The 12225-nt window shown below is 42.6% G+C and overlaps 1 protein-coding gene across 4 annotated transcripts in view; it reads right to left on the bottom strand.

Annotated features, from left to right (window-relative positions):
• Nucleotides 1-2002: 2002 nt before the first annotated feature.
• LCP1 (lymphocyte cytosolic protein 1) overlaps nucleotides 2003-12225 on the bottom strand; it is a 67436-nt gene continuing 57213 nt past the window's right edge. For all 4 annotated transcript variants that reach the window (XM_026454244.1, XM_023187454.1, XM_023187455.1 and 1 more), the window contains 3 exons: nucleotides 10489-10612; nucleotides 6906-7030; nucleotides 2003-3802 (listed from right to left, as the gene is read on the bottom strand). In XM_026454244.1, the coding sequence (XP_026310029.1) occupies nucleotides 3670-3802; nucleotides 6906-7030; nucleotides 10489-10612 (382 nt within the window). In that variant the 3' untranslated portion in view covers nucleotides 2003-3669. The remainder of the gene's footprint in view (nucleotides 3803-6905; nucleotides 7031-10488; nucleotides 10613-12225) is intronic.

Here is a 12225-nt window from a genome sequence, read left to right as displayed (position 1 = left end):
GGTATTAAGTTAAAAAAATGGAATACAGAGTGATGTTTATGGTATGCTAATATTTGTTATAAAACAGATGTGTGGGTGTGATATGTGCACAGAATATTTCTAGGATACAAAAGAACTTGGTAACAGTGGTTGCTCATTAGGATGGAAATTTCAGTGCAGTCTAGTACAAATAGAAAGAAACAATATCTATAGCCTCTTGATGTGTTGGGAAGACAGTGACCTTCTAAGTATAGAAGGTGCAGGAGTGTTTAGGCCAGGAAGGAGCTCCCTCCAAGAAGAAGTTGCTGGTAAAACCCGGACACAGAGCTTAGGCACAAAAGCCCAGCTTCCTAGCTGCTGTGTGGGTGGGTGGCTCCTCTGCAGGTCAAAGTGTGACCACGCCAGATCGATAGCCAGCTTCTCTGTCATAGCAGCCCAACCAAGGAAGTTGGCTGCAGCAGAACTCCTCTGCATCCCCCCCGCCCCTTCCCTCCCCCGTGCATCCCTACTTCTTCCCAAGTAAGGCCCCACCAAGCTGGAGACGAGACCTCGGGCACTGCTAATTCCAAAGATTCCTCCTCTACTCAGTCTAGACATTGTTTTGCACCAATCTCTAAGTCTGACTTTTGTTTATGATTGGGTTGGGGCTCAGAAAAAAATGAAACCCCAGGGTGTGGCACTTTGGTATGCAGAGTACTTCGAACTAAAGGAGACTGGAAAGCCTCCAAGGTAACCTCAGAAACAAGGTCTCCCTCTCTGACCTTCTCCTGCCCTCCTGTCTCCTGCCCTTATTTCTCCCCTGAAGCAACTCCTAGAAAGCAGAATTCCTCTTTCTCAAGGAGGGTCATAGAAACTAGAACCGCTTTTCCCCAAAGCAAGTCGTAAAACCCTAGAAAAATTACTCTAACCTTCCCCTCCCTTTCTGCGTAGACAGTGGCAGTGGCGGTAAAGAAATTCTCTGGCCCACCTTGCCTGATAGTAGGTAATAAGACCCTCATTCCAGGGGGTCCTGCCCTGATCCCTGGAGGAAAAAATGCTACAGACTGCGGCCAAGAAGAATCGGAACAGACAGGACTTGCTGGGCTTCCCCTTCCATTTATTAGCCTTAGATCACAGCCTTTTGCCCAATCACATGTCTGCATGGCCGTTCATTCTGCATTAAATCTAAGCACAAAAATGAACAGTTTTCCTTGGATCTTTGGATTTTCATTTCTAAAAGCTCCCATGTCATGTAAAACTTTGATGAAAGAAATTTGTTGGCTGGGCGCGGTGGCTCAAGCCTGTAATCCCAGCACTTTGGGAGGCCGAGACGGGTGGATCACAAGGTCAGTAGATCGAGACCATCCTGGCTAACACGGTGAAACCCTGTCTCTACTAAAAAATACAAAAAACTAGCCGGGTGAGTGGCGGGCGCCTGTAGTCCCAGCTACTCGGGAGCCTGAGGCAGGAGAATGGCGTAAACCCGGGAGGCGGAGCTTGCAGTGAGCTGAGATCTGGCCACTGCACTCCAGTCTGGGCGACAGAGCGAGACTCCGTCTCAAAAAAAAAAAAAAGAAATTTGTTACCATTTTCTCTTGTTAACTTTTTTCGTCATAGTATTCGCCGTGATTATTATGATAGGTGAGGAAAGGTATCACACCTCTCCACTTCTACAAGTTCAGTGTGTTCCTGAGTTTGGCTCTCAGCTTTAATTTTATTCCCTGCTTTACCTAATGGAAGTTTATTCTTCACTTTTTAGCTAAACTATTTCTCCTCAGACTGTTTCCTGTCATAAATTCGTGTCTCCCCCTGCCCTTCTTTTTATCGCTTGTCACATCTGTTATTTTAATTGTTTAACTTCTGTCATTCCTAAGACAGGCAACAGTTGAACACAGTGCCTGTTTAATTCATAGGCACATTGCTAAAACATTGCACTATGTCTAGCACATATTAGGCACTTGAACATGTTGGTGGAATGAATGAATGAATGATTTATAGCACACTGTTAGCAAACTTTCAAAAGGAAACATCCAGAGACACCTAATATAGGGAACATTTTATTTGGAAAGATTTTGAGCATCATTCTCTTTTCATTTTTTATTAAGGCAGTAACATTCTTTCTTCCCGGAGGTGGATGGGGGAAATCATTTGAGGCTATAGTAAGTTCAATCTGAAGTCAAAACCAACCACTTTGCATTCAGAAGCAGCAAAAATACTGGTGATGGGCTGGGAGAGGCCATGTGTTGGCTTTCTGAGTCCACTGCCAAGGAACAGATCCAGAGCAATGCATTTCAATTGCTTTGAAAAATGGCTAAGTTCCATTACATACCACTACTAAAGAAGATACCTCATTGATGAAGCCTTTCACCATGATAGAGGGAGTCTAGTGCTGGTTCACAATGGCCTGTTGTGTTTTAGCCTTCAGTTGGTTTAGGGGGAAATTGCTTAACCTATGAGAGTTGCTCAAATTCATATTGTTCTTGTTTTGCTTTGGAATTCTTTGTCCAGTAAATTAGCTCTTCATAACACAATCCCGCCATTTCTTATCCAGCATAGATTCATTCTACCCTTGACAGCTGGCCAGGTGTGTGTGTATGTGAATAGGGGTGCTATTCATTGGCACATATTGTTCCCCGTGGAGTTTAGAGGTGGCAGAAAGCTTTTATAGTACCAAAAAAGTAAACATTGATAATATGGCCTGACAACAACCAGATATGCTAAGCTCTAGAAGCAAAAGCAAGGCAGGATTGCCTCCAAATGTGGACAGATACTAGCCATACCACAGTAACTAGAATCTAATGTGAGGGCTGAATGCCTGGAGAGGCAGCGCCCTAAAGGATGCTTAGTTACAGCTCCATGCTGCCCCCGAGTGGCTTGATGCTCCATTACACCCTCCTTGGATCCAACCTTCCGTTAAGAATTAAGGCTCTAGAGGGCAGAGTATTCAAGATGTTAGATCTAGTCCAAGCCCAAATTCTAGAGTTAAAAACAGAGGGGTTCTTAGTGGCTGAAAAAAACCAAAACCTGATGACATTTGGGACTCCAGTTTTGAGGAAAGGCTCTGATGATGAGGCTTACTTCTGCAGGCTACCAGAGACTCCTGAGACTTCAACAGCTTCACTGATTTATCAGACGCTCCAAGTGGCCCAGACACAAGGATGGCCAGAAGAGATGGGGCCTCCAGAAGGCATGGTTCCAAGCGTGTGAGGAGCAAAGTCATGGGAGGCAGGGTACGAAGAAGGGACAGAAAGAGGGGCTTGCAACAGCTCGAAGGCTGACCTCCAGGAACACGGTTTAGGGCAGGTGTGATGATTCCCCTCCTGGCACTCATATTGAACAAAGTAAAGGGAAGCCACATGAAGCGGGTTTGAAAGATTATATCAAAATTAATATCACTGCAGCTTCTATCTTCGACTAATGGCAAAAGCGAGAAGGGTACCTGGAAAACAAATTCTTTCTTTTCCTCTAGATTTTCGAAGAAGCAAATAAATCAAGAATAGAAACCTGTATATAGGAAGTTGGACCTCCTGCAAAGAATGAAGCACTTTTTGTTAAATACAGGAGAGGCTACTTGGCTGCACTAATATGTGCTTTTTGGAATCTTGTAGAATGTCACCAAGTTGAACTTTGGAATGGCTTGAATGATCCCGGGAGCATCTGTGCTGGCAGTCAGGAGTGAGTGCACCGCCTGCCACCCGGCCCCACCGGGCCTCACACCCTCTTCATTCCTTTCCCCATAAGGCAGGCAAACACGGTCATGACCATTTTGGGGTTCACTTCAACCAGGTCTTCCGGCAGGGCATACACTCTTGCTCCAATTTTTCGGGCCATAGAGATGGCATACCTAAAAGGGAGAAAAGAGGAAACATAAGGAGAGCCTAAGAAGCACAGCATGAATGGGGACCCTGGAGGGTCACAGTCACAGTCGCTCCATACTCAGGACAGAACTCACTCCTGCAGTGGCTGGAGTCAGTCACCAGCATCCTCACACTTTTGTGGACAAATTTTGGCTCAACCAAAGCTTCTGACAAAGCATCAGACTTGCTGGCTAGTCTCATGATCACTATCAAGTGTATTATTTGTCCTTGGAGACCTCTTCAGCTCCTGCCTTTTTTTTTTTTTTTAAGTTTTTTTTTTTTTTTTTTTTTTGTAGAGACAGGGATCTCACTATGCTGCCCAGGCTGGGCTTGAACTCCTGGCCTCAACAGAACCTCTTGCCTCAGCCTCCCAAAGCACTGGGATTACAGGCGTGAGCCACTACAACTGGCACATGCTGCCACTTTTGATACTCACACCAGGAGTATTCTCTTGGGCTGCATAGCAGCATGGCAGAAAGAGTCACAGAACTGAATAAAAATGTGTGCTAGGAAAAGTTTGCAGACTACATTTCAACTACAGTAACATTTTTATAAGGAACAAAAGAGGAAAAATGTATCTATAATATCCTGACCTTGACTGGGCCCGGTGGCTCACACCTGTAATCCCAACATTTTGGGTAGCTGAGGTGGGTGGATCATGAGGTCAGGAGATCGAGACCATCCTGGCTAACATGGTGAAACCCCATCTCTATTAAAAATACAAAAAATCAGCCAGGCGTGGTGGCATGTGCCTTTAGTCCCAGCTACTCTGGAGGCTGAGGCAGGAGAATCGCTTGAACCTGGGAGGTGGAGGCTGCAGTGAGCTGAGATTGTGCCACTGCACTCCAACCTGGCAACAGAGCGAGACTCCATCTCAAAAAAAAAAAAAAAAAAAAAGTCCTGGCCTTCCACATCAATTTTTAAATTCTTTGTTCCATTCCAATTCTTGCCAACATATATTGTACTTATTTATGGCACTGCAATATAGAGTAGCCAGAGACTTATATTCCATATTTTCACATAGAATGATGATAGCTGCATCAGAACATTTTTGCTCTGTTTGTAGATATATGAAGATAAATTTTATTAATTATAATCTATTTTCAAATGAGCTCACACTACTACCTGGCAGTTCCTTTATTCACCTCATTTATTATCTAGTGACCTCTTACTATGGTTACACCAGACACTCTTCACTCTACCCAAACCCACATTTACTACCTTCTGCTCTCCTAAAATTACTTTACTTTTACTTTACTGATCAAATTAAATTAAGAGCATCAGGCAGGAGTAGACCCATTTTTTCTCCTTGTCTATCTCTCAATAACTTCTTCCATATTAATTATTAATGAAGTAAAATTAATTCTTCCCCATTATAAAACACAGAAGGAAAATTGTCTGAAAACTAGAAAGGAGCTTCAAACAAAATCACACACCATCTTGCCACCATAACGTAACCATTCTTCACATTTTGTGTAATTTCTTTCACCCCTTTTCCTAAATAATTTTGTATCTTGCCCTCACAGGAGAGGGCTTACGAGTCCGGGCTCTGAAGTTGGACTTTGAATCTCAGCTGCACAACTGAAAAATTGTATGGCCTTGGCAAGTTTCTTACACCTAATCACATTCCCCTTGAACATCTGGACTGAAGGCTTTTTACAATTTCTGGGTCTTCATATGTGTTTTTCCTTCTACCTGGAACATTCTTCCTCTCTCCTTCACCTGTCTCCTTCCTTCCTACTTGTCTTTTTCAGTTGAGCTCAGCTGAGCTGCTATTTGCTCTAAAGAGCTATAGTCCCCTTCCTGTCCCTTCAGGGATGCCTCATACTGTCCCTTCCACACCTCTCATCACAATCTGTTGTAATTTTAGTTTATTTATTTCTCTCCGTTAGACTGTGTTAAACGTCGGCATCCCAGGAGCACAGGTTCCCACTTTCCCAAACTGGAAACAGAAAGAAGGGCTCTGTTGAGATTATAAAGCAGGGATGCTGGGCACTAGATCCTTGTCACTTCTAGACCTGTGGTATGAGCTGAATTGTGTCTCTTTGAAATTCATATGCTGGAGTCTTAACCCCCAGCACCTCAGAGTGTGACCTTGTTTGGAAAGAGGGTTGCTGCAAATGTAAATAGTTAAGATGAGGTCATGCTGGAGTTGGGTGGGACCTTAATCCAATAGGACTGGTGTCTTTCTAAGAAATGAAGCATCACAGAGAAACGCAAAGGGGGAAGACAGCCGTGTGAAGTCACAGACACGCAGGAAGAATGGCAAGTGAAGAAGGAGGCAGAGACTGGCATGGGGCAGATTCTCCCTCAGAAGAAACCAATCCTGCCAACATCTTGATTGCAAATCTTTAGCTCCTATAACTGTAAGAGAAGAAACTTCTTCTGCCCGGTTTGTCTAGTACTTTGTTGTGGCAACGCAAGGAAACTAACAGAGCCTGATCTGAGAAAAGCATCTGTCTAGAGCAGAAGTTCATCAGCTTTTTTTGCAGAAGACTAGATAGTAAACATCTTAGGCTTCGTTGTAACTACGCAACTCTGCTGTTGTAGCAGGGAAGCAGCTCTAGACAAGATGTAAAGGAATAGGCTGTGTTTCAGTAAAACTTTATCTAGAAAAGCAGACAACAGGACACATCTGGCTCAGAAACTGTAATATGCTGACACTCACTCTAGAGGAATCATTTGGCAGATGACTTGAATGGTAAAGCACAAGACAGTGGCTCTCACACTGGCAAAGGCTCTGCTATGGAACCCTAGCCCTGTACATTCTTATCCATGAATATTCATGAATGGGGCATTTGGTTAGGAAATTGGTTTTATGAAACTATAGGCTTGCTTATCAATTACAAGAATACTCTTTTTTTTTTTTTTTTTTTTTTGTCTTGCTTCCATTCTGGCACTAGGAGCTTTAAACTACTATTGTACCATATCCAAAATAGTGATGATGAGACTACAGTAAGTCCTGAGAAGGAAAGGCATGGATAGTGAAAATGAAATGTTTGCATAAAGGCATGAGCATTAGACTTCACAACCATCCAGCTGCCGTCGGGTCCTTCCCTCCCGATCTTAGGTTTATTTCTATTTACGTACTTTGCATTGTTGAGTTTCTCATCATCATTCAGATTTTCTGTCTTCAGAAGGTCATAGTTAATGGAACCTGGTTGGATGGCATCAATGAGGTCCAGAACGGGCAGACTTGTACTAATCTTCGGGTCCTACACAGAGAGAAAGGGAGGGCTTCATCAACGTGTCCCAAAGTTACTCCCATTCAGCTCTAAGGAAGTGGGTGGCTTTTTCTTCTTAAATAAGTACTATACACAGCCTGGTCTGGGAAATGCAGCAGTATTCCACATAGCGTTTCATATAAACTGTAGTTTCTGTAGGGGCATCAGTAACTTCCCAGAAAACCCACTGTCTACCAACAGCTGGTAGTCGTTCTCAAATAATAAATGGAAGGAAGTTAGCACAACTAGAGAAAGACATAAGGTTAAAAAGAGTGGATTGTGTCAACCGTATGAAAAAATGCTCGGCATCACTAATCATTACAGAAATGAGGACCAAAACCACAATGAGATACCACTGCACACCATTCAGAAGGGCTATTACTAAAAAGTCAAAAAATAACAGATATCGGTGAGGTTGTGAATGATTATACACTGTTGGTGGGAATGTAAATTAGTTCAGCCCCTGTAGAAAGCAGTTTGGAGATTTCTCAAAGAACTAAAAATAAAATTACCATTTGAACCAGCAATCCCAATATTGGGTACATACTCAAAGGAAAATAAATTATTCTTCCAAAAAGACACCTGCATGCTCATGTTCATCACAGCACTATTCATAATAGCAAAGATATGGAATCAACCTAGGTACCCATCAACGATGGACTAGATAGAGAAAACGTGGTACATATACATCACGGAATACTATGGAGCCATAAAAAAGAATAAAATATGCAGCCATAAAAAAGAATAAAATCATGTCATTTGCAGCAACATGGATGCAGCCGGAGGCCATTATCCTAAGTGAATTAATACAGTAACACAAAACCAAATACTGCATCTATTCACTTATAAGAGAAAGCTAAACATTGGGTATATATGGACATAAAGGTAGGAAAAATAGACACTGATGAATACAACAAGCAGGGGGAGGGTGGAAGTGGGTTAAAGGTGAAAAACTACCTGTTCAGCACTACACTCACTATTTGGGTGACTGGTTCAATAGAAGCCCAAACCTCAGCATCACACAATATACCCTTGTAACAAACCTGCAGATGTACTCTCTGAATCTTTTTTTTTTTTTTTAAAGAGTGGGTTGTGTTCATTTTTTAAAGGGCTTCACATAAAAGGAATGTGGGGCTAGTATGACATTTCTTTCGGTACACTATGTGGCCTCTTTTACTTAACCAATTCTGCAATGACTTACTAAGAAGACAGGAGAAAATGAGCCCCGAGTGTTACAAGCAGCAAAAGAATTGCCAAACCTTTCTAAGAGTGAACCCCAGCATTGCTTACCAAATCTTGTCCCCATAAGAACACCCCAGAAGCCACAGCCTAATGTAATGGGCTGGAACAGCAGCTATTTTAGGAAGAGAAGCACCCCTGGGCTATGTAACTGGCCACTTCATATTAACAGCTAAGCTACCTATAGATACACTACACTCTACAGCCTCACCCCACAGGTAAAAGGCATTTTCCTCCCATTTGTGGATCATCACATACAATTACTAGCCATGCTCTCAGCAAGTTACTCAAGCTTCGATGTCCTCACCTATAAAATGAGGAAAACAGTAAAGCCAGCTTTACAGTGTCAGTGAAGACACCCTGAGATATGAACAAGGAGCCCCTGGTAGCCAGAGCACATTCAATATTTAGAGCTCCTTTCGACTTTGCTTTTCTTTACTGCCTTTCCAAATCTCCTTCTGGAAGAATCTGCTTGCATCAGTGACCAGCATCCACTCCTGACTGCTTAGCTCTCCAGACTGAACAGTAGGCTGGAGATGGAGCAGAGGTGACAGTGATGAGCTCACAGCAGGTGGACACTCCTGCGACAGCCCTGCCCTGACAATATCTTCTGCTACTGCTTGTGGAAAGAGATTTTCATTTTTTCTTGATCTTGAAACGCAGGATGGATATCACGATGAACCGCCTCACCAACCCTGTTAATACAAGTCTGAAGGGGTTCCTCCCCCTAATCCTGACCTTCAAGCTGGAAAAATGTAGTTAAGATGGCCCAGGCATTATGGTGATGTGGATCGAGTGCACAGGTCCCTTGAGGAGGAATCCAGTTAATGTATGAAACATGAGTCAAGACATTTAATGAAATGCTGCTATTAATAAAAATGGGATTTAGCTAGAAGTACACAACTGCTTTTTTATACACACACACAAAAAAAATCACAAGGGAGATCTTTGAGCATTTTATATGTCACCATTATAATGTTAATCTGAATCATGGAGGTGCCCACATTTTACGAATACTATCATAGTTTATATTACTTTGAAAGAACAATGCCTAAAATCTTGCTCCTAAAATCATGGATTTTAAGTGGGAACTAAGCACTGAGTACACATGGACATAAAGATGGGAATAGGCCAGGCATGGTGGCTCATGCCTGTAGTCCCAAAGCACTTTGGGAGGTTGAAGCAGGAGGATCTCTGGAGGCCAGGAATTTGAGACCAGCCTGGGCAACATAGGGAGACCTCATTTCCAAAAAAAAAAAAAAAAAAAAAGGCCGGGCGCGGTGGCTCAAGCCTGTAATCTCAGCATTTTGGGAGGCCGAGACGGGCGGATCACAAGGTCAGGAGATTGAGACCATCCTGGCTAACACGGTGAAACCCCGTCTCTACTAAAAAATACAAAAAACTAGCCGGGCGAGGTGGCGGGCGCCTGTAGTCCCAGCTACTCGGGAGGCTGAGGCAGGAGAATGGTGTGAACCCAGGAGGCGGAGCTTGCAGTGAGCTGAGATCCAGCCACTGCACTTCAGCCTGGGCGACAGAGCGAGACTCCGTCTCAGAAAAAAAAAAAAAAAAAAAAAAATTGCTGGGTACGGTAGTGTGCACCTGTAGTCCCAGCTACTCGGGAGGCTGAGGCAGGAGGGTCACTTGAGCCCAGGAGGTTGAGGTGGCAGTGAGCCACGATCATGCCACTGTACCCCAGCCTGGGTGACAGAGTGAGACCTTGTCACAAAAAACAGATATAAAAAGTAAAATTAAAAAATAAATAAAAATTAAAAATATAAAAATAAAAATTAAAAATAGACAGTAGAAACTACGCGAATGGGCAGGGAGTGGGGAGGACAAGGGCTAGAAAAACTGCCTGTTGGGTACAATGCTCCGTGCCTGGGTGGTGGATTTATTTCTACCCCAAACCTCAGCATCACTCAATATACCCGTGTAACAAATCTGCACATGTACCCCCTAAATCCAAAATAAAAGTTGAAATTTTTTTTAATGATGGGTTTTTATGATTAACTATTATGGGGGAAGTATTGAGAAATTCATCAATGAAATGGCTGATGAACATCAAAACAACAATGAGTCATTTAAGCAAAATTGAAATGGGAGGGGGAGGCTCTAATACCTAACACTGAAGGTCACTTGAACACATAATGAAAACAACACAGATAGGCATAGAGCTCAGATGGCCTCTAGCAGAAGACAAAGAAATTTACCTTGAAACTAGAGATGGATGAACTTTTCTCTGCTTCCCTCAACGTTTCATTCACCCAGTTGACAATAATGTCATCATTGACCTTCTGGCCACCACCAATTTCTTCAAGGATATTCAGTGTATACCTGAACAAAATAAAGAACGCTTTCTGGAGAACAGTGGCTAAAGAATTTAATATAAGCAGAAAGTAGTTAAGGATGGAAGTTTTTTTTCAGGTATGTCATAGAAGACAGTCTAGACACCATTACATTTGAGAGAAAAAAAAAGAATATATAACAACATTAGTTCCTTTTAGAATAACTTAAGATGTGACTTTATGGCTATTATAATGAAATGTAAAGCAAATACCTCCTTCTAAGCACGATCATTGCTCTGAGCAAAAAGAAAAAGGCAAAGGGAAAAAATGCAAGGAAAAGCAAATGAAGGAAAAGATTCCAACCTGTGACAACTAAAAAAAATGATTAAAATCAAGAAATAATTCAACATTGGAAAAGTCTGAATAGCCTACATGATAAAGAAAAAGTATAAAATTTTTTTTCCTTGTATAAGTAAAAATGTCAGAAATATGCTGACAAGGGTAATCTTTAGTCTGAAGGTAAGAATTACCTGTTCATACCTACTGTTGTCAGAATTGGTTTGTTTGTTGTTTTGGAGGGGTTGGGGGGCATTTATTAAGAAGATGTTTTAACCTCTCAAAATTCTATAGAGTAAGAATATAGAGCCAGGCACCAGTAATCCCAGCACTTTAGGAGGCCGAGGTGAGCAGTTCGCTTGCGCTCAGGAGTTCCAGACCTGCCTGGGAAACATAACGAAACCCGGTCTCTACCAAAAACACACACAAAAAATTAGCTGGACATGGCAGCGCTTGCCTGTAGTCCAAGCTGCTAGGGAGGCTGAGGCAGGAGGATTGCTTGAGCCTGGGAGGCAGAGGTTGCAGTGAGTTGAGATAGTGCCACTGCACTCCAGCCTGGGTGACAGAGTAAGACTCTGTCTCAAAAAAAAAAAGAAACAAAAAAACAAAAAAACAAAAAACAAAAAACCCAAACATTCTCTGGAGCAGAGAAGAACCACCATTCCCTAAAGCTACTCCCTTCTGAAAGGGAAATACAGGGGAGAAAGCCCAGAGTCGAGGAACACATGGGCTTGCTGACTTCATGGTTCAGGTTGGCAGGAGGGGATCAAATGACACATGAAAGGCCTTCAGGGCTAGAATTGCAGTGCGTGCTTCTCAAACTGAAACTCAAGAATCCTGTGACTGACTCTCATCTGACCAGTCTACCTAAATTCAGGTCACCCACCACTTGGGTGCTCTAGGATTTTGCTTACAAAATCCATTGGGTATCTTCCTCTAGTTACTGCTCCTATGGACAGTACAGTTCTCCCATGACTTTCCAGATGGTTTTCAAATTTAGTCCCTGAAATAAGAGCAATGCCTTGCTTCCTCTAGGTTAAAGCACCTTCCCATTATTGAAGAGAGGAAGGAAAATGGCTTCTGTAACTTTTCTTTATCAAAATTCACATTTAAGTGACATCCTATCAGTTACACCTCCCAAGTCTCCCTCAAATCACTTAGCTCCTCTTCATTCTATTTCTCCATCTCACAGAATTTCCTTTCTGAAGTACAGTTCTGGTCTTTTTTTTTTTTTTTTTTTTTTTTTTTTTTTTTTGGGGGTTTTCGTTGTTGGCCCCTTGGCTCCGGGGGGGGGGGGGTGGTTATTTTGTCTCGTGTTCGGGTAGG

The sequence above is a fragment of the Piliocolobus tephrosceles genome, chromosome X (genome assembly GCF_002776525.5).
Source record: "Piliocolobus tephrosceles isolate RC106 chromosome X, ASM277652v3, whole genome shotgun sequence".
Taxonomy (NCBI): domain Eukaryota; kingdom Metazoa; phylum Chordata; class Mammalia; order Primates; family Cercopithecidae; genus Piliocolobus; species Piliocolobus tephrosceles.
The sequence above is the reverse complement of the archived record's forward strand: the minus strand, read 5'-3'. Positions and strand labels throughout refer to the sequence as shown.